We start from the raw sequence: 24998 nt of genomic DNA on the forward strand, positions 1-24998 counted from the left end.
GTAATGCATCTGTCTATTTGTATTCTCTCTTCTCCAACTAGAACACATGTTCCACAAAAGTAGGGAGCTTGTTTTCTTGTCTTCTCTGTCCCTGGTGTCTAGCGTCATCCCCGGAACATAGGCAAAGTTCATTAGGTGTTGGTTAAATAAATGTGAGAATGAATGGTCCACACTGTTGTCCCTTGTGATCTATGATTCTCTGAGAGCATGCATGCAGGCCTCATCTTTTCCTTTCCCCTTTAGTAGATAAGAGGAGACCCTCTAGTTACTATCACTTCCACCACTTCCACCACGGCTGCTGCATAAGTTCTGTAGAATGCAAATCGATTGCTAGCTGAAAATGGACAAGGAGACAGTCATTGCTCTCATCTACCTGCTGTGTCAAATAGTAACTTGTGATCTGTGAGTATCTTGTCCTGAATGGACACAGCAACAGCTTAGTCATGATGCTGATTAATTTTATAATTAGGCTTGATGAGACATGGTAGGTTTTGTGTGAGGGTAGGAAAATTTAATTCTTAATTATAAAACTTAATTATGAAACTGTAAAACTGTTTTAGTCACCTAGCTGTAGAATTTGTATGTTTACTTGTTGGCCATATTTTTATATCTGTATTTATTTGAAAGTTCAAATATCACAAGCAGGTGGAGAAAGTTCAGAGTCCTTAATATTTCTTTCACAAAAACAGGATCAAAAAATCTTGGCGGAATGATCCCAACTCCACCCATGTCCTCGAAAACTTCTGGACAGAGTTGTGATGATTTAACCCAGACTCCTTTCAGAGATGCCATGGTTTCCTGCAGCCAGCACAGCATGGTGAGCTCTCTTCCAGATCCAGATGCACCATTCTCATACCATAAGTGATGCTCTGGTTGCTCCTCCCTCCTCGGCTCCTGCTCAACAAAGATGGAGAGCTAGGATGCCAGGATGCCCTTCCCAAATCTGGAGCTTATTCAGGAAGGGAGCATAGCCAAGAAATCAATAAGACGTACACATGCAAGGGAGAGAAAAACTTTCATACAGAAGTTCCACCACTAACACCAATAGAAGAGGACGTAGGAGGGTTACAGAGGGGTGGGTCAGTTCAAAGTAGGTGGATGATGAAATTAGGCCATTTGTCATTTGCTGAGGAACACAGCATGTGAAGAGACATCTTATTGGATTACCTTCTCTATTTCCCACAGAATTTAGTTAGTTAGTTAATTATTTTTGTAGTGCTAGGGTTTGAACTCAGGGACTCGCACTTTATAGGCAGGCACTCTACCACTTGAGCCATGTTCCCAGCCCTTTTTGTTTTAGGGCAATTTTTCAAATAGAGTCCCACATTTATGCCTGGACCAGCCTGGACCACAGCCCTTCTATTTGGGATGACAGCTGTACTCTACTGTGCCCAACTATTGTTTGAGATGGGGGTCTCATCTTTTCCTCTTTCTTCAAAGAAGAAATTTTTTTAATTATAAAATACCTTGATGCAAATCAAAGTGCAAACACATCATACCATAACTTAAGGGATTTAGCAAAAGCAGTACTAAGACAGATGTTTATCACAATAAATTACATTCAAAAAGAAGAAAGAATTTTTTAAAACAAGTTAACTTTACACTTCAAGGAAACTTAAAAAAACAGGACAAACTATGTCCAAAGTTAGCAGAAAGGATGAAATAATAAAGATTAGAACAGAAATAAATGAAATAAAGACTAGAAAAAAATTATTAAAGATCAGCAAAAGTAAGAGTTGTTTTTTTAAAAGTATAAATAAATTGACAAACTCTTAGCTAGATTAACTTAAAAGAGAGAGAAGTCTCAAAGTCAAAAATGAAAGAAGAGACATTATAACTGGTGCCACAGAATTAAAAATTGACCATAATAAACTACTATGGATAATTATATACCATCAAACCAGAAAACCCAGAACTGAATAAATTCCTAGAAATATACAACACACCATGCCTGAGTTATGAAGAAATTGAAAAGTGTAAACAGGCCTGTAATGAGCATAGAGATTGAAAAACTTCCAAAGAAAAGCTCTAGGCCAGACAGTTTTACTAATAAATTCTACCTAACACTTAAAAAATTAATGCCAATCCTTTCAAAAGTCTTCCAAAATTTTCAAGAGGAATGAATATTTATAAGCAAATATTATTCTGGTATTAAAGCAAGACAAAGATACTGAAAGAAAAAAAAGAAAGAAAGAAGGAAGGAAGGAGGGAGGGAAGGAAGGAAAGAAGGAAGGAAGGAGGGAAGGAAGAAGAAAAGGAAAGAAGGAAGGGAGGGAGGGAGGGAAGAAGGGGAGAGGAGGAAGGGAGGAAGGAAAGGAAGGAAGGAAGGAAGAAAGAAAGGAAAGGAAGAAAGAAAAGGAAGTAAAGAAAGAGATTGAATACTACAGATCAATATCCCTGATGAATATAGATGCAAAAATACTCATCAAAAGTTCAGGTTTTCTGTTTCCTTATTGATGATCTTTTGTCTGGATCAAAATATTAACAAACCAAATCCAACCAGGTGATATTTATTCAGGGATATAAGGATAGTTCAACATTTGAAAATCAATTGTGATATGCCACATTAAGAAACTAAAGGACAAAAATCATATGATCATTTCAATAGAAGGAAAAGCACTTTAAAAAATTCAACACTCTTACAGGATTTTTTTTAAAGCTATCAACAACCTAGGAATAGAAGGAAAATACTTAGCATAATAAAATTTTATCCTCAAAACTATAAAACTGCAAGCTTTTACTGTAAGATCAGGAGTAAGGAAAAAATGCCCACTCTTGCCACTTCTATTCAATATAGTACTGGAAGTCCTAGCCAGAGAAATTAGATAAGAAAAAGAAATAAGGGCTTTGGGGTGAGTGGGGGTAGCTTTGGGGTAGGGAAGGAGGAAGGAAAGAAGGGAAGGAGGGAAGAAGGAAACAAACAAACAAAAAGAAATAAAAAACACCTAAATTGGAAAGAAATAAGTAAAATTTTCCCTGATTGCAGACAACATGATCCTATATAGAGATAACCCTAAAGACTCCATTAAAAAACTGTTAGATCTAATAAACAATAGAGAAAAGTAGCAAGATTAAAAATCAACATACAAAAATCAGTTGCATTTCTAACACTGACATGTCACTTAAGCTCCCCACTCTCTTCATTTAAAAAATAAATGTGTCTTAGTCAATTTGGGCTACTATAACAAAGTACCACAAACTGGTGTCTTATAAATCACACGAATTCTTTTCTTACAATTCTGGAGGTTGAAAGTCCAATATCAGTATTGTCAGGCTCTGGTGAGAGCCTCTTTTGGGTGATAGATTGGTAATTTCTCAGTGCATCCTCAGATGGTAGAAAGAGGCTAAAAGAACTCTGGGGGGGTCCCTTCTAAAAATGTACAAATCTCATTTGTGAAGGCCCCAACCTCTTACCCCAATTGCCTCCTAAAGGCCCCATCCACTTTGGGGTTGAAATGTCAATATATGAATTTTGCAGGAGACATACTCAGTCCATACTAGAGTGAGTTAGAAATGAGCTTTGCAATCATATTCTAGGCAGGTCTCGGGTGATGAGGACCTAGTGGCACCCATTATGTGCCAACCCTTAAAAGTACCATCCCAAAGAGGAGAGGTGCAGAAAGCCCTCATGTTTTTATCCTGGGAACCAAAATCATGTGAGAAGTTTAAGGTCTCTAAGAGTGAGGCTTGGCTGCCAGGGCCTCACATCAGACAACTGAGCAAAGCACAGATGCAATTATTCCTGTCTGAATTATTGTTCCTCCATGAGTCAAGCCCAGAGCATCGTCAGCTCACAGAACGCTAACCAGAGGAGGCTCAGAGTGATGCCACAGCCACTAACTTCCTACGGCCTGCTTTGATACTAATTGGCCCCTACAATTATTTTGGTGTTCACCAATCAAGATTCTGTTCATTCTGTTCTTTTCCACAGTGATTAGCTTGGCTACTTAGCCCTTTCTGCAGAAATTGTCATTCATTTGCAGCAGGAACTTGCCCTGGATCCTTCCCAAGAGGGGCTAAGACGAAGACAAGGATAGGTAATGGCTGGGTGCTGGTGGCGCACACCTGTAATCCTAGCTATTGAGGAGGCAGAGATTGGGCAAATAGTTCGTGAGACCCAATCTCAAAAAAACCCATCACAAAAAAGGGCTGGTGGAGTGGTTCAAGGTAAAGGCCCTGAGTTCAAGCTCCAATACAACAACAAAAAAAAAAAAGAAGAAGAAGAAGAAGAGGGAAAGAAAGAAAGAATAAAGTAAGAGTGAAGCCAAAGGGCTACCATTTGGTTTGGGGAGCAGGGGTGCAGGAGTCAAAGCAGTGGGGTGAGCAGCATGTATAGGAGGTGCAGATCTCAGTCAGCTGGTACTCTCAAATAAGAAAGAACAGGGTCCTTTTTATTTCATCTTGGAGGCTTTTAAGTTCTCAAAAGTACAGATACTCAGAATCTTATAGTGAACCTCCACTGCATACCTCCAACAAAGAACAGTTTGCCAATCCTGTTTCATTTCCTCCTGACCGTCCCTCCCTCACCCTTCCTGCCATCCTCCAACAGAATATTTAAAAGCAAATTCCAGGCACAAAGAAGGTCAACTCATCTGAAAACGCTTCTGTGTCTGGCTGACTTGGCCTTGGCACTGGCACCAAGAAGCACTATGTTTGGTTCTACCTCCCTCTCCTCCCCATACCACACATCACAGAATTTCTCTGCTTTCTTTCCACCCTCTTTCCCATATCCTGCCCATGGGTCATCCCCACAGAATGTTCTGCATACTTCTCCCTTCCTCCTCTTTGGGGGCCCTGCCCCATCAATAACACCCAACTTCTCTCAAAGACGGATTCTTTAACTTCTGAACTTGGCCAAGACTCTCCCACCCAAGAAACCAATTCCCTCAGCTACTCCGCCATTCCAGATAAGGCCCTTGGCCTTACTTTCCTTTGTAACCAGACCTATTCAACAAGGACTCCAAGCCTGTGATTTCTACTTCCCGTCTTCCCTCTCCTTGAGTAGCTTTGGCACTACTGGTTAATGAGTTCTACCTTACTAAATCCAATTGGCACTCTGGTACTACCCTGCTCACTCAGATAGATTTGCTTACCAATGTAATTGTCATGGTTTGGATCTGAAATGTCCCCCAAAGGCTAATGCATTGAGCCTTAGCAAGCTTGATCCCTAATGCAGCACAAAGGTGGGGGGTTTAAGAAATGATTGCATCATAAAGGATAAATCTTTTGATAGACTTATAACTTGATGGGTTATGGGGAGGAGCTGGAAACTTAAGAGGAAGGACCTAATTAGAGAAATGGATCTTTGGGGGGGCATGCCGTTACAGGCCATATCTTGCCCCTGATCTCTTTCTCTCTTCCTTCCCCTCCTCCCCTTCTTTCTGGCTGGTTGCCAGGACATCTGCATCCTCAGACCCACACTCCTGCCACCATGATATTCTGCCTCTACTCAGGCCCACAGCAATGGAGTTAGCCAACTGTGGACTGAAACGTCTGAAACCGTGAGCCAAAATAAATTCTTTCTCCTTTAAGTGATTTTCTCAGGTATTTTTTTCACAGCCACAGAAAGCCAATTAGCACAGTAATACAAGTTCATTGTACAGAATTCAGAAAAGAAAAAAGACAAATATGAAAGCTCAAATAGCAACTAAATAGATATTCAATTATAGATGAATTCTAAAATAGTATTTTCTATTATTCAGGTTTTGTAAAAGGAACCAACTAACATAGACCTTGACAAAACAAATAGCTCAATGAATATTTTCTAAATCATGAGATTTTTACTTAATAAATAATAGACTTTTTTTTTTTTTGGCAGTACTAAGGGTTGAACTCAGGGCCTTGTGCTAGCTAGGCAGGCATTCTACCACTTGAGCCACTCTGCCAGCCCTTTCTATGTTGGTTATTTTTGAGATAAGGTTTTGCTTTTTCACCCTGGGTGGACCTGGACAACGATCCTCCTATTGGTGCTTCCCACGTAGCTGGAAGGACAGGTGTACACCACCGCACCCAGCCGTGGGTTGAGACAGAGTCTCACAAACTTTTTGTCTGGGCTGGCCTTGAACCGCAAATTTCCGGATCTCCACCTCTGGATTAGCTAAGATTACAGGGGTGAGTCACTGTGCCTAGTTTTACTTTACATTTTGAGGGCTGTGTGGTGTTTTGTCATATGGGCATATTATGTATTCCCTATAGTTAGATATTAAAGCTGTTTTGACTTTTTAATATTATGAAAACTCTAGAATAAACATTCTCACAGGTATGCATCTTGATTCTCTCACATTCTTTTTCTGGAAGCCCACCCTTGACATTGGGCATGTCCGTATCTCACTGTTCCTTTAGTCCTGACTGCAGAGGGTCTCTGGGGAGTTATCCTTTCTTCATTCTCCTCACTCTTCACTCTCTTCCTAGCTGACCTCAGTTCCAGGTCCCTGCCTCCAGCACAGACCTCTCTCCTAAGCATTACTAGTTGTCTCCACTTGGGTGTCCCACAGGGACTCCAGTGCACATGTCTGAGCTGAAGCTTCCACTGCCCACCTTGAGTCCCCAGCACCTCCCAAATGCCCACTTCTATTATTGTCATTACCTTGGGGATCAGTGCTACTGTGATCACCAGACACCCAGTCTCCAAAACTGGGGACAGTTGTGGACTAACCCTCACACAGTTGTAGACAAGCTCTTGGTTTCTACTTTTTAAATCTCTCTGTGGGCCCATCTTCTCACACTCCGCTAACACTGACCTAGTTTGGGCCCCATTATCCTCCCCTGAATTGATGTAATAGACCCTAAGCAGTCCATCCTCCAGCTCTCAGTACAGCCCACATTCCCCTGCTTGAAATCTTTCCACTAGCTTCCCACAGCATCAGGATCAGTTCTGGGCAGGGCATCTGTGGCTTCTTTTGTGATCTGGTCTCTGCTTATCTTTCAGCTCCACTCTCTGCATACGCTACAGCTCTTAAACTAATGTGCATCAAATATTTTCTTAAATTACACACATCCCTCCCTAGACTTAAGGACAGGGAGGTCCCACACATCTTCTCACACATGACAGTTAAGCCTAAGGGAATAAAGCCTTCATGAAGCCATGTCAGGGATGATCTGTGTCCTCTTACCAAAGGCAACTTCTGGTGACAGGAAGGAAATTGTGGTGCTATTCGCTGGGCAGTCTTCTCAGGGCAGGCGAGGACTCACTCCCAGGACTCACCTGAGCTACTCAACTGTGAGTGCAGCAAAGGCTGGCATCCAAGACGTCTCCTTTATTCCTAACTCCTCAGAAACTTCTGGACCAAGGGGACCAATCCATCCCTCCTGGAGCAAGAGAGCTCAAGTCTCTACATCTATGACTGCCTGTATTATTTCTCTGTCTGATAATAAATTTCCAGCAGTGAAGTACTGAAATATGGCTTCATTCACAATGATGTTTTTATACTTAGGCAGTTAAAAATATATGAGAATAAGGTAGGGGGAGAGGAAGAACAAGAAGATTAATTTTTTAGAGCCCATCAGGACTCAAAGCCCTGTGAGACAAAATTTCCATGGTTGTGAGTGCAGGAGGGACTGAAGAGTACCTACTCCATGTAAATTCCTCTGCCAGCCCAGATGGCTGCAGCTCTTTGCTATGTACGGGAGGGAACCACACAAATGGGTTAGATCCAGAGCAAGGGTCTGTCAATCATAGCCTTCTGGCCAAATCCTTCCTACCATCTGTTTCTGTATGGCACATGAACTAAGAAATGCTTTTTATATTTTTTAATAAATGAAAAAAATACTTCATGTCACATAAAAATTACATGAAATGCAAATGTTGGTGTCCATAATACAATTAGACTGGGACACAATCACATTCATTTATTTGCATAATTTCTATGGGGGATTTCACAACTCTACAATGGCAGAGAGGAATGGTGATGACAGAGAACAGGTCACCTGCAAAATCTAAAATATTTACTACAAGGCACTTTCCAGAAAAAAGTGCTAACCTCTGATCTAGAACACCCAAGGCCCATGAGTTACAGAAAAAAATGAATATTTAAAAATTCAGACCAGATAAGATTAGCTGAGAGCAATGATTCCTTTTATTTCATCCAAGATTTCACATGCTTCACTTTTCTCCTTATTTCCCAAAACATCACATTATTTGTAACATTCAACAGCACTCCAGGTAATTGTCACAGACACTGTACCATATTCCTTTTCCTCCATAGGTATAGATAAAGATATAGGTAGATTTTTCACTTTAACAAAGTTAATACAGACACCTAATTTTTTAAAAAATCAAGTAGTGCCAGAGGTCTTCTAATTCAAGGAAGAATCCTTTGTCTTACTCCTCCCCATCTCCTCACTGAAAAAGACAACCATCTATAAGTCTTCAGCTATTTCTTTTGATTGTTACCAAACAGAAGATGGTGCTTAAATTGCTTTCTTGATTGGTCAGTGTAGATGCCACCTGAACTGCATTACGACAATGAGAACATAACTCAGACCCACATTCTTCCCAAAGTGGAGTTTTCCTCACAGTTTTTACTCAACTCAGCAATCAGTGTTTACATTAGTGTTAGGTAAGAAGAATTCCTCACCACACACAGGAGGGGTAGTCCATAGATATCATTCCATCTTCTACTTCTTTTTGGTCTTTTCTGTGCTTTTGAAAGCTTCATGAGAGGACCTTGGGTGCCAAAACTATCAGAAGTTCTAGGTGTTCAATGACCTTCCCCAAACACAGTACCCTGCAAATTATCAAAATGATTACACATCTACAAAGCATGTTAGCAGCACAGAAGTTTCTCTAAAAATGAACTGTTCAGAGTCACAGGAACTCAGGTCCAAAGCTCCCTCTTTGCTCCAGGATGGCAGGATTGACCCAAGAAGCTTTGGATATTTTACCAAAGAGCAAATTCCTCCCAGCATCCCTGCTTCAAGCTCTGAAAGTAAAGGAGAAGCAATAATGCCATGGCTTTCAGTGCACATATCCTTAAAGGAGATGTAACGAACACTTTGAAGGATTCTCAACCTGCCAAGAGCTCTTGCCCAGCCTCAGAAATGACTCAGCAGGAAGCCAACAGATTAGGTGGACAGTGGATTTGAATTTGACCCACCTCGAGGTGGAAGGAAAGTAAAACTCATTGCAGATGCCTTTGGTTCAGAACTGACTTACAAACAAGAGTGTACTTATTACAAATCATACTACAATAAATAACCACGGGCACAAATGTCATTTCCACACCTACACAAATACATCTAGATGATAAATGTCCAAAAATAGAATTGTTGGGGCAAAGGATGTATTGAATTGAGTAATATATGTATTCACCATTTAAGGTAAACACATATAGAATCTGATCTTTGGGCTGGTGGAGTGGCTCAGTAGTAGAGTGCCTGCCTAGCAATAGCAAGGCCCTGAGTTCAAGACCCAGAATGGGGTGTGGGAGTATATATATATATATATATATATATATATATTGTCTTTGATCTTTGTTTATTCTCCACTATGATTTTTAGATCCAAAATGTGCATGATTACATGGCTAAAATTCAATTGCATCTTCTGTGCATCCTGTGTAGTAATTCTTCCAGGCTAATTGGGAACTGATTTATCCTAAATTATAAATCTGACCAAAGTACTTCCCCACACTTTATTTACCTGAAGGCAGTTCCTTCTAGTTCCACCTGTCATCTACCAGTCTACCCCTCGCTGTTGTTACATCTCCTCTATTTCAAGTTCATCCTCTGCACTGTTGTGTTTAACCACAACTCCAACTTCAGCAATGTACTATTTCAGCAGAAATGATGGCTTCCATCACAGGCAGATCTGTGCTGATCTCACTACAGACCAGTGAGAGTCCCCTTCTCCAGAGACACCACCCCACGAAGAAAATGAAATAATTCTTCATTGAACTCCACTTAGAAAAGGTAAGTATCCTTTGATTTAGATAAAATCCTGTTAGGAATAGATTTAACAAAAGTCTTCTAGTCTGCCTGTAGCCAGAAAACCCTATTAAGGAAATGCTATGGGGCTGGATATTCTACCAGCCCTGGGTGCGATCCCCAGCACCAGAACAGAAAACAGTGTGTATATATTGCTTCATCACCACAAGTTGGGTTTCCAAAGACCATGCTAGCTTTGTTAAAGATGGAAGTTTGGATGCTGTTGCATTTGACAGCTTTAGTGATTTGATTTTCCCTGAAAACAATGCTTCAAAGTATTGGACAGCCAAAAGCATGAAAGAAACATCTGCCTGGTTTCTGTAGGAGAATATCTGCAATATATTTTGAGACCGAATTTGATAATAAATGTATTAAAGGACCTTAACATAAAACTAGACAGTGACAATGTTATCTGCCTAGCAATGTATTACATGTTTTAAATGGCACAATGCTGTTAGGGCAGTAGAAATGAATGCTCCCTTGCCGGGAAGCAATTTGCACTATCTATCAGTGGTCCTTAAAGTTGAGGAAGCTAGTGGCTCACCCCTATAATCCTAGCTATTTGGAGGCTGAGATCGGGAGAATCATGGTTTGAGGCTAACTAGGTCAAATAGTTCCTGACATCCCATCTCCAAAATAACCAGAGCAAAATGGACTGGAGTAGTGGCTGAAGTAATAAAGCACCTGCTTTGCAAGCATGAAGCCCTGAGTTAAACCCCAGTCCCACCAAAAAAAAAAAAAAAAAGTAATACAATTGAGGAGCTGAGGGTGGACGGGGACAGTTCCTGTGGCATTGGAACTACTCAGTGTCTTGAGGATGCAGCCATCTACACAGGTGATACTGTCCTGTAGAGCCTAATACGCACACAAGTGAGTTCAAGTAAGTGGGTAAGTGTGAATACTGGTGAATTGTGGCAATGTCAATGTCCTGACTGTGATAGTACACCATATTTTTGCTAAATGTTAGCACTGAGGAAAAGCTCTCAAAGTACACATATGATCTCTGTGTAATCTTTCTTAAAACTTGGGTGAAGCTATAATTATCTCAATAAAATAAAAAAAAGTGACCCTGTCAAGCTAAGTAGGACTTAAAAAGATACTCCCAGATAAAAAGGAGAAATTAATCTGGGTGCTATAAAAAATTTAGCTATAAGACAGTTAAGAGGGCTGGGGGCATAGCTCAAGTGATAGAGTGCTTGCCTAGCATACTCAAGGCCCTGGGTTCAATTCCCAGTACCGAAAAAGAGAAAAGGAAGCCACCTAAGATATGAGGAAAACTGTGTCTTTTGATGTAAACATTGCATCTGACACCATTTATTCTTGTTACTTAGGGGAAAGGAAGAGAGAAAAGAGAAAGGGGGTGACTCTTTTGCTCCACGAACACCACACCTAGAACCCTACCTTTTGAGTATAGAAATGTCTATTCTAGCTATTTATAGCAAACTGGAGACAATTTAAAAGTCTATCATTATGAAAATAATCAACGAATGAGACATTTATACGATGGAATGCCATGGAGCCATTTAAACAAAGCTACACGATAAGATCCACCAGTATGAGACACCAAGCTAAGGGAGAGAAAGCTATGTGGCCCTTAGGGTCTCCAAAGTATTGTAGATAGACAGCATCTGGAGGAGAGGGCAGAGATGGGAGGAACAGACATAGAAGTATAACTAATGAGCTCTAAAAAGAAATCTGAGAAAAGGTCAATGTCAAATGAGGTTATGATAGTAATTATTGTGACTGGGGGGACATAATGTGTGGGTCTTTTTTAGTCTTTATTAGTGGGACATACTGAAGTAAATATGATGAAATGATGTCTGGGTGAATTTGCTTTCAACACTCCAGAGTGTTGGAATATTATTTGCACAAAAAGCACTAATGGTAGTTACTTCTGGGCTATGCAGTTGGGTAACTCATATTGTTCTTTTTACCTTATTATATTTTCTAAGTTTTCTATGGTGGACAATAGAACAATCAGGGGAAAGTAGGAGGTGTTTAGAAAAATCAGACCGGAGAAGCAAGTTACTTATACCCAGGTAATTGCACTCTGATTATATTAATCTGGAGACAGATCCTTTTAAAAGGCAAATTGCCTTTAGACTTATCAAAAGTGAGTGCTTGCAGATGCCCTTAACTATCGATGCTGGAACCAATTGCTCAGGGTGTCTATGCGGCTGACAAATTGCCTGGGACTGAGGCTAGTGACTTTCTGAGGGTTCTTTCCACTGGCCTGAATAGATGTATCTTAGGCTAGTAGATCTTAACTGAAGGAGTGCCCCTGAATAACCAAAGGAAATTTTTGTTCAAAATATAGTTTCAAATACTGAATAGGTCGGCCAATGGGTAAGTTCCCTATGTGATTTGGATGGGCACACGTGGTCAAGAATTCCTGACTTAAGCTGGGCACTGGTGGCTCACACTTATAATTCTAGCTACTTGGGGGGCTGAAATCATGAGGATTGAGGTTCGAGGCCAGCCTGGGAAAATAGTTCTTGAGAACTTACCTCCAAAATAACCACAGCAAAATGGACTGGAGGCATGGCTCAAGGACAAAGCCTTGAGTTCAAACCCCAATCCCACACACACAAAAGAAATCCCTGACTTAAATGTGTGTGTGTGCGCATGTGTGAATATGCTCATCCTTAAATATTTTTGAAAAGATATGCATAAAGATAGTAAAATCATGGTTTGGGAAAGGCAGTGGGAAGGTAGGAACAGAAAGGGAGACTTTTCTCTGAACATCCTTTCAATCTTAATATTTTATGCAAGTTCCTGTATTATGTAATCAAATAAGCCACAAGTGAAAGAAAATCGAATTTTAAAAGAGGCTTTACTTGTGACACCCAGCTCACCAGCATCTATTTTTCCTTTGCTGGGGTGTCAAAGTTCTGCAAAGTAGACACTTTTTTTGTAGATATTCCTCCTAAAACAAATTTCAGAGAAAGCATGTAACGACTTTTTAAAAATCTAGAAATAAACATAATGGTTCTTGTGACACTCTGATAGCTATAAAAGTACTCCTTACTTTAGAGTCATACAGTCTGCTATGAGGAAGCAATATGGTCAGCCTATGCAGAGCAGACAGGGCTTTCATTTTGCAATAGAAGTAAAGATTTCGTTAAGCCTCTCTGAGAGCAGTGGCCTGGCTCACCTGGGAGAGAGGCAGAAGCAAACATCTCCTTAATATCTTTTTGTCCTATATGAATTTTGTACTAAGGACTTGTAGTTAAAATTTTTTGAGCATTTAAGTCAGTGTGGTGGGACCACAAGGTGACCAAATGCTCCTATCTTCAGTGCCTTTGAGGTCAAAGAATCAACCTGGTTGATTCCTCTTTGAAAACGTGTGGGCACAGAGTGACAGAAGTCAACTGGGAAAGATGGCTGAGCTCGATGGTGGCTAGAGGTGACACACACAACACACACACATACCATTAAATCTGAAAGATTTAGCTTCCATCCCCCAAAAACTAAAATGCAGGAAATGTAAATGATCAGTTCTCAAGACTCAGGGTTTCATGTTTATCTTTATCTTTTATTAAAACAGTGTTCTGTCTTAAAAGGAAATGGGAATTCATTGTTGACGTGACTATACTTCAAGGGCACAAGACACTTTTTATTGAATATTATTTGTTTGTTTGAGAGGGGATCTCATTGTGTAGCTCAAGCTGGCCTTGAATTTTCAATCCTCCTGAGTGCTGGGATTGCAGGTATGTTCCACCATACCCAGCCTATAATTATCTTTAAATATTAAATTTATATGGAGATTCTGTTAAAATATTCGAGCACTGACAAAGTCACTCTCCTCCCTTCTGAAGGAGATGCCTTTTTTTTTTTTTTTGGTGGTGCTGGGGTTGGAAGTCAGGTGCTCTTCTGCTTGAGCCATGTCTGCAGCTCTTTTTGCTCTGGTTATTTTGGACAGAAGGTCTTATTTTTTGCCCAGGCTTGAGATGAAGGCAGGTACCACCTCACCCAGCTATTTATTGAGATGAGGTCTTCCAAACCATTTTTCCAGACTGGCCTAGAACCATGATCCTCCCGATCTGAGCCTCAAAGTAGCTAGAATTAAAGGCACGAGCCATCATGCCAGGCTAAGAGGTGATTTTTGACAACTGTTAAATAAGATGCCGTCAGAGCAGACGGGGATACAATAAAGCCACTTGCACGCCCATGTTTATTGCAGCACTACACGCAATAACCAAGCTTTGTAAGCAGCCCAGATGCCCCACTACTGATGAATGGAAAAAAAATGTGGTACACACACACACAATGGAGTTTTATTCAGCCATAAAGAAGAATGAAATTATGTCGTTTACAGGTAAACAATTGGAACTGGAGGTCATCATGTTAAGTGAAGTAAACCAGGCTCAGAAGGACAAAGGTCACATGTTTTCCCTCATATATATGGAAGCTAGACCTATAAGATAAATGCACACATAAATAAGTACGTGATCTTACATACACGCACACACACCATACGTGTCTGTGTGTGTGTGTGTCTGTGTGTGTGTGTGTTGAGAGAGAGAACACATGATTGTAATAGTGGTCTGCTGGAGGGGACAAGGGGAAGGCAGGAGAGAAAGAGAATAATAGTTAATATCAAAACACGCTACATTTGAGTATTTGAAGATAGTGTGCTGTCATGTACTGAAAGCTGTTGAATAACATGGGGGTGGGGTGATAGAGAAAGAGTAAGTAAGAGAAGCGGTCAGTCTGATTAAAGTGCAATATATATGTGTGTGAAATACCAAGGCAAAACCTCCTCACACGATCAATATACACTTAAAAAAAATGAAGGACAGGAAGGCAAAACAGGTCCTGAATATGGTTGATACTTTGTATACATGTATGAAAATAGAACAAAGAAACCTGTTGAAATTGCTCTAAGAAGGTGGGGAGCAGGATGAGGGAGAACCACGAAGGGGTGAATCTAAGATATATCATAAGCACATATGTAAATGTCACAATGAAATCCCTCTGTACAACTCATATATGCTAAGAAAGAGGTAAGAAAAGCAAAACAACAACAACAAACAGACAAAACAGGTGCCAGTGGCTCATGCCTGTAATCCCAGCTACTTGAGATCAGGAGGATCACAGTTCAAGGCTAGTACAGGCAAATAGTTCATGAGGCCCCATCTCCAAAATAACCAGAGCAAAATGGGCTGGTGGTGTGGCTCAGGTGATAGAGCGCCTGCCTTGCAAGTGCAAAGCCTTGAGTTCAAACTTCAGTCCCACAAAGAAAAAAAAAAAAGAGAGTGAGAGTTTTGGATAAGGAGGACTTTGTGCTCAATGCTCCTTGCACACAAGTAAATAAACTTTCAGATAAACCCAGAAATGAAACTCTTTATGTGAGAAATTTAATTTGAGATTAATTCCCCTTGGTTGGGTAAAAATACTTCTGAAATGACCAATATGGAGGAAAAATTCTGTGATCTCTGCAAGTTTAAATTTTTATTTAGTAGCTTTACTTTTCTGCAATTTATCCCTCAGTTTTATTTTATTTTTTTTTCTTCCCATAGTTTATTGAAATCAAATGTGTGAATATATTTTCTCATATAGAATACTTTCTTGGTCAAGTATCAGATAATACACCATATCTTATGAACATTTACTTATTGGTCACAAACAGCTTATCAAGACAAAATTACATATCACAACAAACAGGACATATAATAGATCTAAGAACAATTGGACATCAAGACAAATTCAGGAATATAACTCACAAAATAGAGAAGACTTTCAAAGAATGAATCCCTGGCCCCACAGGGAAAAAAATAGAAGAAACATGCAAAAGCACACAAGTAGAAACTCACAAAGCTTCATTAGAAAAATACTGGGAAGGGTCCCTAGTCAGGAATATCTCCACAGGTCCTTGGAATAATAGGCCATATATACAATTAGCAAAAATCAAATAGCAATTCAAGGAAAAATGGAAGCACCCACATTTTTAGTGGACACAGATTCTCAGACAACTTTATTAAAGGGACTAATTAAGAAATGCAATAACTCCACAAAAATAAAAGTATAGGTGGCAGGATATCTGAAACCACACCAAAAACTTTATGGTAAAATAAGTGACCCAGTAGATGTAACTGAACATTGTTCACCTGAGAAAGAAAATATCTGGAGCATGAATGTGATATCAGTAATATGTAAATTCAAAGTAGATCAAACAGGTAATGCCTATTACTATGACAGTATTGCAAGAAAAATGGAAAACACTAGAACACATAGCCATAGGCAATAACATCTGGAATAGAACTCCAATAGCACAGCAATGAAGAGAAAGGGTCCAGAAATGGGAATACATGAAAATGAAAACGTTTTGCACAGCAAAGGAAAGTCTCCAGATTGAAGAGACAGACCACAAAATGGGAAAACATCTTTGCCAATTAGACAATTGAGAAGCATTAATAATCAAAATTTAAAATGGGATCAAAAAACTAAACTTTCAAAGAATCAATGACTCAATGAATAGGCAAGTGAACTGAACACAAATCTTTCAAGGGAAGAATTACATACAGCAAATAAATACAGGAATAAATGCTCAACATCCTTTTACAGAAGGAAATGCAAATAAAAACCACATTAAGGTTTCACTTCACTCCATTCAGAATGGCTATCAGTAAGAACACAACCAACAAAAAATGTTGGAAACAATGCAGGGAAGAATGAACCCTCACACACTGGTTTTTGGGAATGAGAATCAATACAACCACTATTATCCCTCAGTTTTAGAAGTAAAAGGGCCCTGCAAAGAGGAAATCTCCATGAAGAAATGTGCCAGTTAAGTCAGACTACAAAAAATAGCATCACCATAACTGAAATGAGTTTCCCATTAAAAAAAATCAGAACAAAAACTTACTTATCTATTTGTTCAGCACATTTTCAATTGTGAGAGGACCTAGGAAAAAAGAAGGAAGAAGAAGAAACCCACATCTAAAAATCAGAAAAAAAATCAACAGCTTCAGGCAGAGTGTGGTGGCTTGAGCCTATAATCTCAGCTACTCAGAAGGCAGATATAGGAAGGATTTCTGTTGGAGGCCAGCCCAGGAAAAAGTTAGTGAGACCCCATCTCAATAAAAAAGCTGGCTGTGGTAATGCATGTCTGCAATCTCTTGCCTACATAGGAGATCACGGCCTGGGTCAGGCCAGGCAAAAAAAAAAAAAAAAAAAAAAGCAAGATCCTATCAGAAAAATAACTAAAGCAAAAAGGACAGGGAGCATTACTTAAGTGGTAGAGTGCCTGCCTGGCAAGCACAAAGCCTTGAGTTCAAAATCACAGTATCTCCAAAAAAAAGGGAAAGAAAACCAACAGCCTCAGACCTAGAGGAGGCTGGGCAACAACAAGAAGCCTTTCAAAGATTTTAGACATTTACTGGTATCCACTCCAACTCTAGGAATCTCAGGTTTAGATAAACTCTTTGTTCTACACATAGCTAAAAGGCAAAGTGTGGCATTAGGAGTTCTTATTCCAAACATCAGGAGAAATTTTTCAGCCTCTGTTTATTTTTCAAAACCTCCATGGATGTGCTTCTTGTTTCACAGTTCAAGAATAAAACTTTCTCTTGAGTCTTAGAGCAGAAACAGCAGCAGTCAGCTTCATCAAAGATTGCAGAATCTTACTTCTGTGATGAACTGAAGGATTTGAAGTTGCGACTGCGAGAAGTCTCAGAACTCCCTGGGCTCTCTGTTGCAAATCAGTCTACTTGGTAACTAGGGTAGAATCACAGAGATTCTCCTGAGGTCTCCGGTTCTGATCCTGGCAATTCGCCAACTGAATTTCCATGTCACCTATTTAATAAGACAGGGAAATGGCTTCTTGGTCTCTTGCTAGGCAGCATCAATGCCCAGTCTCAACAGCAAGCAGCCATAAGATAGCTTTCAAGCCTTTGACACCCCTTTTAAGATTACAAGGGACCAAAGTCATTCGGGGGGAAATGAAGCTGATTAGATAGATGATGACAGGGAAACCTAAAAATAAAAAGAAGTCACTCCAAGATTTAAATATTTTATATATGAATAAAATGTCACACTATAACAGTGGCCACGCTATTGGGAATTATGCCTGACAAAGTGACTTTGCGTCCCCTCCCTTTACTCACATTCTGAATTCTAAAGAGAAGCCACACCTAATGATTAAGATGTTGATTGCTTAATGATCTTTCTTTTAGAGCAGCAAAAGTTAAATTAATCCTTTTAATAAAATACTGCATCCATCACACTCCTTTCTTTTAGATGTTGAGTTGCAACATCTAAATTATTCCCTAGATGAGTAATTTAGTCTGAGAAGAGAAGATAATTCCTTGATCAGGAAGGAATGCCCAAAAGGTTAAACCCACTGTCTCCATCTGTGAGTTATGACATCAAAACAGTATTATGAAGCCACCTGAAACCCACTGTCTCCATGTGTGGATTAAAAATTACCAGGTGACTTACCTAGGAAACTTATCTAGGAAAAGCTTCAACCAGATTCCCCAGTTTCGTCTAGAAGGAACAAACATACCCTGGATGAGGACCACCACTTGAGTCTCTTGCTTCCACCTCCTGTGTGTTGGGGGGTGCTCCTCTCTCCCTTTCTATTTCTCCCTGATGTTCCCTGCAATTTTCCTTTTGGAAAATTTCCAAAAGGAAGGAAGGGAGGAAGGAGGAAGGAAGGAAAGAAGGAAGGAAGGAAGGGAGGGAGGGAGGGAGAGAGGGAAAGAGAGAGAAAGAAAGAAGGAAGGGAGGGAGAGAGGGAAAGAGAGAGAGAGAAAGAAAGAAAGAAGAAAAGAAGGAAAGAAGGCAGGGAGGAAAGAGGAAAGAAAGAAAGAGAGAGAGAGAAAGAAAGAAAGGAGGAAGGAAGGAAGGAAGGAAGAAAGAAAGGCAAGAGCCTTGGGAAGTTTTCACACACACACAGGCATTTCATCACAGGACTCCCCCATTGTAACTTTCTCAACACTCACTAGCTGTCATGCCATGTTTCTCTGTGCAGCACAGTCAGTTCCAGAAACTAAAGGATTTCTCAAAAGGTCAGAGTTGTGGACATATTGCTCAAAACAAACAGAGGAATGTAGAACTAGAGGAAACTCAGATAGATGTTTCTGAACTATGTATGTAATGTGTGTGCTGGGAGCTTTCCTACCAGGACTTACCAGTCATAGCCACACGGCTAAGGAGGGAATGAAAGAAGCTGCTTCAATGCAAGACCTTCAGTGTCACTTCCCTCCCCACCCGTGCCAGCCAGAGCCCAATATTCTTACTCAGAGGATCACAGAAATATAACTAAAGAAGTCAGGAGTAGGGGGACCTAAGCAATCCTACCACCCAAACCAAATCTTGGAATTCCCATGGATAGGCCCTTGAGGTGATGTCAAGTTTTGTTGAATTCATCCTTTCCAGTTCTGTAATAACCCTTCTATCTTAAGTCAAAATCTTGGGAGCCAGGTAACCTTCCAAGCTGAAGCCAAAAAAGCCATGTGGTAGATGTTTTAAAACTGATGTCTGGCCAGAAAAAAGGAATAAACTCTGTTCTGTACCAGAGAGATGGCTCTGAATTCTAACACAAAGCAAGCTATGTCCAAGTTAAAAGCCGGACAGAACCAGGTCAACCTGTGCTGGCTTGCTTCATTCAGATATCCAGCACTGGATGTATGTTGGTGGTAAACACAAGACTTCTCCAAAAGCAAATGACCTAAATAACTGTAAGGAGAAAGTAGGAGAGAGTAGGAAGAGAATCTGTAAGATTCTTTTTATGGGGAGTGGGGGCAGTCCTGGGGTTTAAACTAAGGACTTTGCACTTGCTAAACAAGTACTCTACTTCTTGAGCCACAACTCCAGCTCTTTTTGCTCTGGTTATTTTGGAGATGGGGTCTTGCCTTTTGCCAGGCCCAACTTGGATCCCAATCCTATTAGTGCTCGGATAACAGGCATGCACCACAGTGCCCAGCCTTCTCTGCTGAGTCAGAGTCTCAAGAACTTTTTGCCTAGGCTGGCCTGAAACCACAATCTTCCCTATCTCCATCTCTCTTGAGTAGCTAGAATTACAGGTGTGAGCCACTGATGCTCAGCTGAGAATTTGTAAGATTCTTAAGAAACAAATCAATCCATGGCCAAGTATGAATTTCATTTGTACTATGATTCAAAAAAACTGAAAAAATTATGAGCCAGGGAAAATTGAATACTGACTGGATATTTGATATTAAAGAGCTAGCTTTGTGTGATAATGGATGGAATTCGGTTATATCATTCTTGTATATGATTCTACTTCATTTAGACACTGAAATATTTATGAATGAAATGATGCCTGGAAATTGTATGCAATACAACTGAGTGAGGATGAAAGGTATAGAGGTTGTAAACAAGATGGTAATGAGTTTGGGGGCTCATATAGTCTATCTACCGTTCTACATGTTTTATTTTGCATGATAAAAATTAAAATATATCAAGTATAGGGTAGAAGGCATAGGGTAGTCAGGTATTCATACTTCACCTTGAACTCATCCATGGAGACTCCCTCTTATCTTCAAGATCATTGCAGGGTCCATGCCCATCATGGTGAACCCAGGTGTTGTGCTGATGGGAATATTTTTTAAAACCTTTGGGAGACAAATAAGGAATTCATCCAATCAATCTTCAGTTAAAAAACTCAGGAGCAGCAGCTTGGGTAGAGCTGAGCAGCTTACTGTTTTGACACCTGTGTTTTATAAGCATTCCTAATTGGGTGATGAGATTCACTACCACAGCTACAAGGTGGCATCTGGACACATGGACAACCAGTGAGTACTGCCAAAGGGGAAAAGGCAGTGGGGAAGACCACCAGGAACAGGGACTGAACACTGAGTCAGGGCAGAAAGAAGACAGCAAAACCCTGCACCTTACTGGTAGTTTTGCCCAGGGTAGGTTCTTCCTAGAAGAGGGAAGGAAATGACCCTTATACTCCCTACCCTCCAGATGCTCTGCCTTCCCCGACCCACTCCCCCACCCCAAACAGCTCCCACAGGAGAGGGAGTGATGGTGTCCAGGAGGCTGAAGCCACCCAAATTCGAGATTAGGTCACAGAGGGACGTGAGGAACACCCTAGATCTCCCCTTCCCATTACCAGGAAGAGCTGAAGTAACACCCCAACCAGCCATCAAAGAGAACTGTAGACCCTGAGGTTATGTTGTACAGCCTTTGAGATGTGTGTTCTAACAGCTCAATGGATAAGAGCAGTCCTAAGGATGGGTATCTTGGCTAAAATAAAGTCAAAATAACTGAATGAAGTGATACATATTTATACTAGTGGTTGAAAAAGAAACTTGCACAAGAACAAATTTATAATACTTTAATAATTTAAACAGAACCAACTTCAGAAACACACATACACATACATAAAATCCAAACATACAATAAAATTGAACAGTATATTTAAATGCATCAAATTCTTTAAAATCTCCAAAATGGATTCAATGTCAATGGATAGGAAAAGGAAGTTTTGAAGTACTACAGACCAGAGTAAATCAGAAAAGGTCATTACTTTGTATTTACCAATGAGACAACAGCCTGTGGACATATCAGACATTCGTAAGAACACTTCTAGGAAATATCAGAATAGATAGTCATTCAAAAGGAATGCAAATGATCTCAAAAATGTGAATTTATAGCTAACAATTTCTTTGGTCCTCCAAGTCACACTTTTTTTACTTTAAATACCAGACATGACTTGAATGCTTAGAATTCTACCTAGAAACATCTAAATATTAAGCAGACAAATATTTATACCATGTTAGATTTATGTAAGGACTCAAAATCAACCACCACTGTACTTTAGAAACTCCAAATATATAAAAGGCTAGGGAAAAGTAGAGAGATTTAAACATGAAACAAAACACCTCTGCCATCTTGGTGCATCGTAAACTAAATGGCTGAAGTGGCAGAGATGGACCGACTACCAAAGTGAAAGCAAGCAGTGTGGCTTATTCTTTTGAAGAATGAAGAGCGCAATGTCAATCAAATGAGAGACTGGTGAGATCATCCTGTCTGTGTTTTGTAGGGGAGTTGAGAGTACTTTGTTTTAATTTGGCCCACACTGCCCCAGTGGAAGAAATGTTAAGATAAAGAGAAATAAGGCAATAGTTTCTTGGACTGAAATATCTATGCCACCTGAACAGAGGTTCCCTGAAGGCAGGACCCATGAGGACCAGGCGCAAAACAAGATTGGAGGTCCCCTGTGCATTTTCACAGATACTAACAGCACAGTTTGCTCAGAACAGAGGCCACAGGCCCCGAGGCCAGCTACCCTCAGCTCACCATGAGCATCCCAGGTCCACAGAAGCTAGCGCTCTGCAGACCTGAAAGGGATGGGCACTCCAGAAATACTTAGAAAAAGATTTCATAGAATAAAAACAAACAAACAAGAAAAACTGCTTTGACGCACCTACATTGTGGAACACACAAGGTAAACGCCCAAGAAAGCTGACGACTAGGTACGTGCAGTGTCAGTGCTAACCTTATAAAATAATGGCTTCTTAAAAAAGGCAAAAGTATAGTCTAAATGGTGTGACATTCTCATCAAGGCACAGAGAGTTAAATTCTAAATCCCTGTATGATGACATGAGAATGAACTCGTAAACAACTCCAGGAACTAATTCCCCGTACTCAAATTTAAAAAGAATAGAAGAAGGTAGAAATGTGGATTTATAACTTACAGTAAAATTTAAAACACGTATATTCCACCACCCTCCCATGGAGACTAACATTACAAGGGCATACTAAATAAAAATAAAACAAATAAAATGCCACTGGTGGTTTAATAAACATGGCCAAAGCGGAGTTTGAGTTGATACAGTGATGCTGCACGGTGTACAAACATTATTTTAACACTTTCAGAATTATACCATTTCCGCTGGAAGAGGAAAAAACAGCGTATTGGCCTAGTGCTCTCCCACGCCCGGTGCTCCTCTGCTGCTGACTCGGATTACTAGACAATTCCATCAAATGCATGAATTCTCCTCCTTACCAGCACCCTTGGGCTCTCTGCAAGGCAGTGGTTGTGCATATAATTTATACTCTTGGCAGTTCATACTAAGGTTGCCACTAAAAGGTGGCAAGAAGAAAGTAGGGCTTACCCCTTTGTAGATTATTTTATTCAACTTTCTATAAATAATTTTTAAATACAATTAGTGACGAGGAATAGAGCTCACATGTATACCAATTGAAAATGGAATGCTAACAATTGAGATGGACAGTGGCACTAGCAGCAGGGTCTTCACACCACAGCGCACTCTGACACTCAGCTCCTAATGAGTGTCAGGAACTCCTCCCGTGTCTTGGGGTCTTCCCGGAATACACCCAGCATGGTGCTAGTCACAGTTTTGCTGTTCATTTTCTGCACTCCTCGCATTACCATACACATGTGTCTGCAAGACAAGACAACAAAGGTTGTTTACAGGAGTCATTTTGGCTTTCAAATAAAAAGCAGGCCAAAAGATTCATCTGAGCTTACAGAACCTAGTGTAGCATGATATCCCTTCATACACAAATGTTACCTAAACTTTGTTCCAAGTTTTTAAAGTCTTTTAGTTTTTGTTCTTCTGAGTGATTGAGTCTTTGATGCATCCAACATGAGGGGGGAAATGGAATTTTCTTCTTGGGTGAAAACAGTATAAATGGTCTACAAAGATGAAAAGAAATTCATAATTCTTGCTTGGTCCACCTTCAGGACCAAGATGGCAGCATGCTAGTAGCTTAGGTGGTCAGAGAGATGTTGAAGTTTGCTGCTCTTGCAAGGAAGAATCCAGGTAATGGGACCACACAACTTAGTGAAGCCAGACCACCTGCACAGAGCAGAATTTGTGGCACCCCATACACAGAATGGATGAAAATTGCCCACATGGTATATGCAGTTCTCATAATTCATTCTAAGTTAAGGAAGGGTGTGCATCTGCAGATGATTATGTTAAGTGAAACAAGCCAGGCACAGAAAGACAAGTACCACATGATTTCACTAATTTGTGTAATCCAGAAAAGTTGACCTCATAGAAATTGAGAGTTGAATGGTGGTTTCCAGAGAATGGGGGGAGGGTTGACTGATGAGATGGAACAAGAAGCTCTAGTAAATGCCTGCAGATATGATACACAATAACGTATTGCGTATTTCAAAAAGCTAGAAGAAAGGAGTTGGAATGTTTTTACTATAAAGAAATGATAAATAGATGGCTGGGGCCATAGCTCAAGTGGTAGAGTACCTGCCTAGCAAGTGTGAGGTCCTGAGTTCAAACCCCAGATTGCCAAAAAAACAAAAACAAGGAAATGTTAAAATGTTTGAGGAGATAGGTATGTTTAACCAGACTGAAACATTATACAATTTATATATACATCAAACTATCACAGGGTGCCCCACAAATATGTGTGATATTTATGTAGCATTTAAATTTTTTTTCTAATTATTTTCTCTTTTTAAAACAGTTTCTTCAGTTGTCCTTTGTATCAGTTCTTAGCTTTCTCTATCTTGCAAATGTGTTATATTAGAAAAACTGGACCAAAAAAAAGCTAAAGAAAAAAAGCAAGAGAAGACATAAAATGGCACTGGTTGTACAAATCTCTGTGACTAGCTTTGACTTCCTACACCTCTACAGTTTTCGCTAAAACAAACCAAAGCAAAAACAGAAGCCCCTCTTTCCCTGGACCCTGGTTCCTTTCTATCAGTAATCAGTGCATGACCACAGGCAAAATGGCCTAGGGAAGGAAGGCAACAGTGACAACTGTTTTTTCTAGGGCATCACTGGCCCTAGAAAAACCAAGCAGCACTAACCATCAGCTCAGTTACATGAACGCTATGACATTACCAAAGGCAGGTTTGGACTTACGTGGCTTCAACCACTACCCCAACTCCAGCAGGTTGCAAGGCTTCCGTGATGGCTACGGCGATTTGTTTTGTAAGGCGCTCTTGAACTGCAGGTGTGACAAAGATCTCAGTTTAAGTCTGACACAGATAGCTAGAAGCTTTTAGCCTCTAGAATATTTGAAATCTTAAAGAGCAGACTTCTGTAAGACACAAGGAGGCCCCTGTTCAATTTTCCCACCTGCACTACAGGGAAACCCCAGGAACCT

At 40.2% G+C, this 24998-nt stretch overlaps 1 protein-coding gene across 1 annotated transcript in view; it reads right to left on the reverse strand.

Moving 5' to 3' along the window:
- Window positions 1-21216: 21216 nt before the first annotated feature.
- Gch1 (GTP cyclohydrolase 1) overlaps window positions 21217-24998 on the reverse strand; it is a 46748-nt gene continuing 42966 nt past the window's right edge. The window contains exons 5-6 of the mRNA XM_020162022.2: window positions 24755-24839; window positions 21217-23305 (exon numbers count right to left, since the gene is read on the reverse strand). Coding sequence (XP_020017611.1) covers window positions 23179-23305; window positions 24755-24839 — 212 coding nt within the window. The 3' untranslated portion in view covers window positions 21217-23178. The remainder of the gene's footprint in view (window positions 23306-24754; window positions 24840-24998) is intronic.

The sequence above is a fragment of the Castor canadensis genome, chromosome 3 (assembly GCF_047511655.1).
Source record: "Castor canadensis chromosome 3, mCasCan1.hap1v2, whole genome shotgun sequence".
NCBI lineage: Eukaryota > Metazoa > Chordata > Mammalia > Rodentia > Castoridae > Castor > Castor canadensis.